Source organism: Oncorhynchus nerka, unplaced genomic scaffold (genome assembly GCF_034236695.1).
Source record: "Oncorhynchus nerka isolate Pitt River unplaced genomic scaffold, Oner_Uvic_2.0 unplaced_scaffold_4127, whole genome shotgun sequence".
In the NCBI taxonomy this organism is placed as follows: Eukaryota; Metazoa; Chordata; class Actinopteri; order Salmoniformes; family Salmonidae; genus Oncorhynchus; species Oncorhynchus nerka.
The window spans coordinates 1-3821 of NW_027037168.1; the positions used below are offsets into that span (position 1 = coordinate 1).

General features: G+C 37.1%; 1 protein-coding gene across 1 annotated transcript; it reads right to left on the reverse strand.

The window, feature by feature from the left end:
- Positions 1 to 452: 452 nt before the first annotated feature.
- LOC115116489 (golgin subfamily A member 6-like protein 25) lies at positions 453 to 2142 on the reverse strand (the record flags this gene model as incomplete). The annotated part of the gene is made up of 4 exons (XM_065014262.1): positions 1772 to 2142; positions 908 to 1501; positions 654 to 722; positions 453 to 527 (listed from the first exon to the last, which is right to left on the reverse strand). Coding segments are annotated over exons 1-4 (958 nt in total), but the record flags the coding sequence as incomplete, so codon positions are not given.
- Between the last annotated feature and the right edge of the window lie 1679 nt (positions 2143 to 3821).

The window sequence follows — 3821 nt, forward strand, 5'->3', positions numbered from 1 at the left end:
TCACTATAGAATAGAAACAGTAGGAGACAACAGGACAATATTGATAACTCACTAAGTGAAGGATGGTCCACTATAGAATAGAAACAGTAGGAGACAACAGGACAATATCTATAACTCACTAAGTGAAGGATGGTCCACTATAGACTAGAAACAGTAGAAGACAACAGGACAATATTGATAACTCACTAAGTGAAGGATGGTCACTATAGACTAGAAACAGTAGGAGACAACAGGACAATATTGATAACTTACTAAGTGAAGGATGGTCACTATAGACTAGAAACAGTAGGAGACAACAGGACAATATTGATAACTCACTAAGTGAAGGATGGACCACTATAGACTAGAAACAGTAGGAGACAACAGGACAATATTGATAACTCACTAAGTGAAGGATGGTCCACTATAGACTAGAAACAGTAGGAGACAACAGGACAATATTGATAACTCACTGTTTAGAGGAACCTCCATGCTGTGTCTCCTCCTGACTGGGAGGATGGAACCTGTTTCTGACGTCTCTCCATGTTCTAAAATAATAGAACAACCATTTAGAATGAGAACATTTACCTCAGTGACACATGAAGGCACATAGACCTACTGAAGGGGAGTTCTGGGTTTCTACTGAAATGTTAAGTATCACATATCTCACTCACCAGTCATCTGGGCTGAGATCTCTCTACTCAGTCTCTCTACCTCAGTCTTCACATCACATATCTGTTGAGCTGAAATAACAAAGGAGGACTAGGATCTGAATTCTGTGTTAAAGACTTTAGACAGAAATATGATGCAGAGGGAAAGTATGAAGTGATGGACAACAATATTCACAACTCAGTGGAGAGTCGACAAAAACCTGAGAATTGAGGAAAGTACAGAAGACTAAATGTATTAATGGTGTGAATAATCTCACCCATTTCAGCATTTTCATTGTTGACATCCTCCACCTGTTTGTCTCTTTCCTTTAACTGCGTCTCTCTCTCCTCTAGTAGGTTGTCTTTCTCTTCTACTTCCTGTCTCCTCTCTTTTACTTCCTGTCTCCTCTCTTTTAGTTCCCGTCTCCTCTCTTTCAGTTCATTTTCTTTTCCCTCCAATACTTTGTCTCTCTCTTCCAGTAGTTTGTCTCTCTCTCCCAGTAGTCTGTCCTTCTCTCCCAGTCTGTGGTTCCTGTCCTCTAGTTGAAGGTATTTTTCCTGCAGTAGGACTCTGAAGTTCTCTACTTGGCTGTTCTTGTCCTGCAGGTTCTTTCTCAGAGCCTCTAGTTGAATGTCTCTATCCTTTAGTTGCTTGTCTTTCTCTTCTAATAGTTTCTCCCTCTGTTCGATTATCTGGTTCTTCTCCTCCAGGAGTCTCTCTTTCTCTCTCACTTCCTGGGTCATATCATCCAGTTGTGTGTCTTTCTCTCTCACTTCCTGGGTCATATCATCCAGTTGTGTGTCTTTCTCCTCTAGTTGTTTCATCATCTCCTGTCTTAATTTCTCTTTTAATTCTTTTTCCATCTTCAACTCTGAGAACAATTAACATATTTAATTGGTTGTTTGAATAAGTAATGTATTAATTAATTCAATAGTATGTCTATAAAGACATTATCATTTGATGGAGGTGGTACAATTATTAGTAATTATTTCCTCCAGTCAACAGTTATCTGAGCTGAACCAATCATCAACTGGTCTATTGACTATTTGATACGTTACAAATTAATTAGTCTGAAAAACTGAATGACATCACTCATGTTCCCTGATTCAATCCTCTCTCCTCCAGACTCTCTCATACTTACCAAGCTCACCAGCTGATGCCTCCCTCTTCAGCTTGTCCTCCTGGGTCTCACGTTGTAAATACTGTGGTCCTGAGTCTATGGTGTAAAACAGAGAGGTGAGTTCTGTGTGGTAGATGACATCACTATTTACAGAACAAACAGGACCAATCAGATTTCTCCTGTCACTCAAGCCTCCCTCATGTAGGGACTGTGGGCACCAATGAGATCTGGTTAACTTCATAAATAATGTTGTTTTGTTATTGGTCTTTCTCTGATCAAATGATTATTTTCATTGTTTGTGATAACCAGCATTGGGCTCTATGTCAGATACAGGATATTGTGTCAGGAGGCAGGGTTCTCTGGAATATACATTCAGTAGAATGTGAAGAACATATGACATCATAATACAACCTACCTTGAGAACATTTGGGGAGAGTTTTGATAAATGTAAAGAAACTTATTTAATTTGTATCCTTGAAGAAGACACACTGCTGTTTACAAGGCCTGTAGTTTTTATAGTATCAGATTAACACTCTGGTCTGTTCTTTGTCTTGTGTTATTGGTTGTCAATAAACAAAACAGACCAATAAGTAATTACTCACGTTGTCCTGATCGTCCATTATCCAAGCATTAGTTATTATTGTTCATTGAATTTCTGTCTCATTACATAATTTAATGAAATACCATACATCATATTGGAATGACTGTTCATCACATTCATTACTAATGTACATCTAGGGAAAGGGATGTAAGCAGTGCTGCTATTGGAACAGTCTAAACATCACAGAATGATTCATACTGGGACATCAAACTGAATTCAAGATGATTCCATGTTCATTTTGGATTATGAAATGTTGACCTCTATGACAGATATATTGTGGGAGGTTTATGGTATTGATCAAAGATGGAGAGGAATGAATATTGATAATGTATAACAACATTTACGAGTTATTACAGTTACATTCAATCCAATTTCAGTCACATTACATTATTCAACCAAATACCATACATCATATTGGAATGACTGTTCATCACATTCATTACTAATGTACATCTAGGGAAAGGGATGTAAGCAGTGCTACTATTGGAACAGTCTAAACATCACAGAATGATTCATACTGGGACATCAAACTGAATTCAAGCTGATTCTATTTTCATTTAAGAGTGTGAAATGTTGTTCTCTATGGCAGATATATTGTGGGAGGACTATATGAAATATTGACCTCTATGGCAGATATATAGTGGGAGGACTATGTGAAATATTGACCTCTATAGCAGATATATAGTGGGAGGACTATGTGAAATGTTGACCTCCATAGCAGATATTTTGTGGGAGGGATATGATATGAAAATGCTGGATAATGTGAAGAACATCTATACATCTTTATCCAACCAACCTTGAGAACATTTGGGGAGAGTTTTGATAAATGTAAAGAAACTGATTTAATTTGTAGCCTTGAAGAAGACACACTGCTGTTCACAAGGCCTGTAGTTTTTATAGTATCAGATTAACACTCTGGTCTGTTCTTTGTCTTGTGTTATTGGTTGTCAAGAAACAAAACAGACAAATAAGTAATTACTCACCCAATACTGATCATCCATTATCCAAGATGGAGAGTCATGAATAATGATCATGTAAAACAGAATGTATTAGTTATTATTGTTCATTGAATTTCTGTCTCATTACATAATTTAATCAAATACCACACATCATATTGGAATGACTGTTCATCACATTCATTACTAATGTACATCTAGGGAAAGGGATGTAAGCAGCACTACTATGTGAGCAGTCTGAGAATGACTGAATGCTTCATAATAAGACATCAAGCTAAATTCAAGCTGAGTCTATTTTCATTTTGGTGTGAAATATTGACCTCTATGGCAGATATATAGTGGGAGGACTATGTGAAATATTGACCTCTATAGCAGATATATAGTGGGAGGACTATGTGAAATATTGATCTCTATGGCAGATATATTGTGGGAGGACTATGTGAAATATTGACCTCTATGGCAGATATAATGTGGGAGGACTATGTGAAATATTGACCTCTATGGCAGATATATA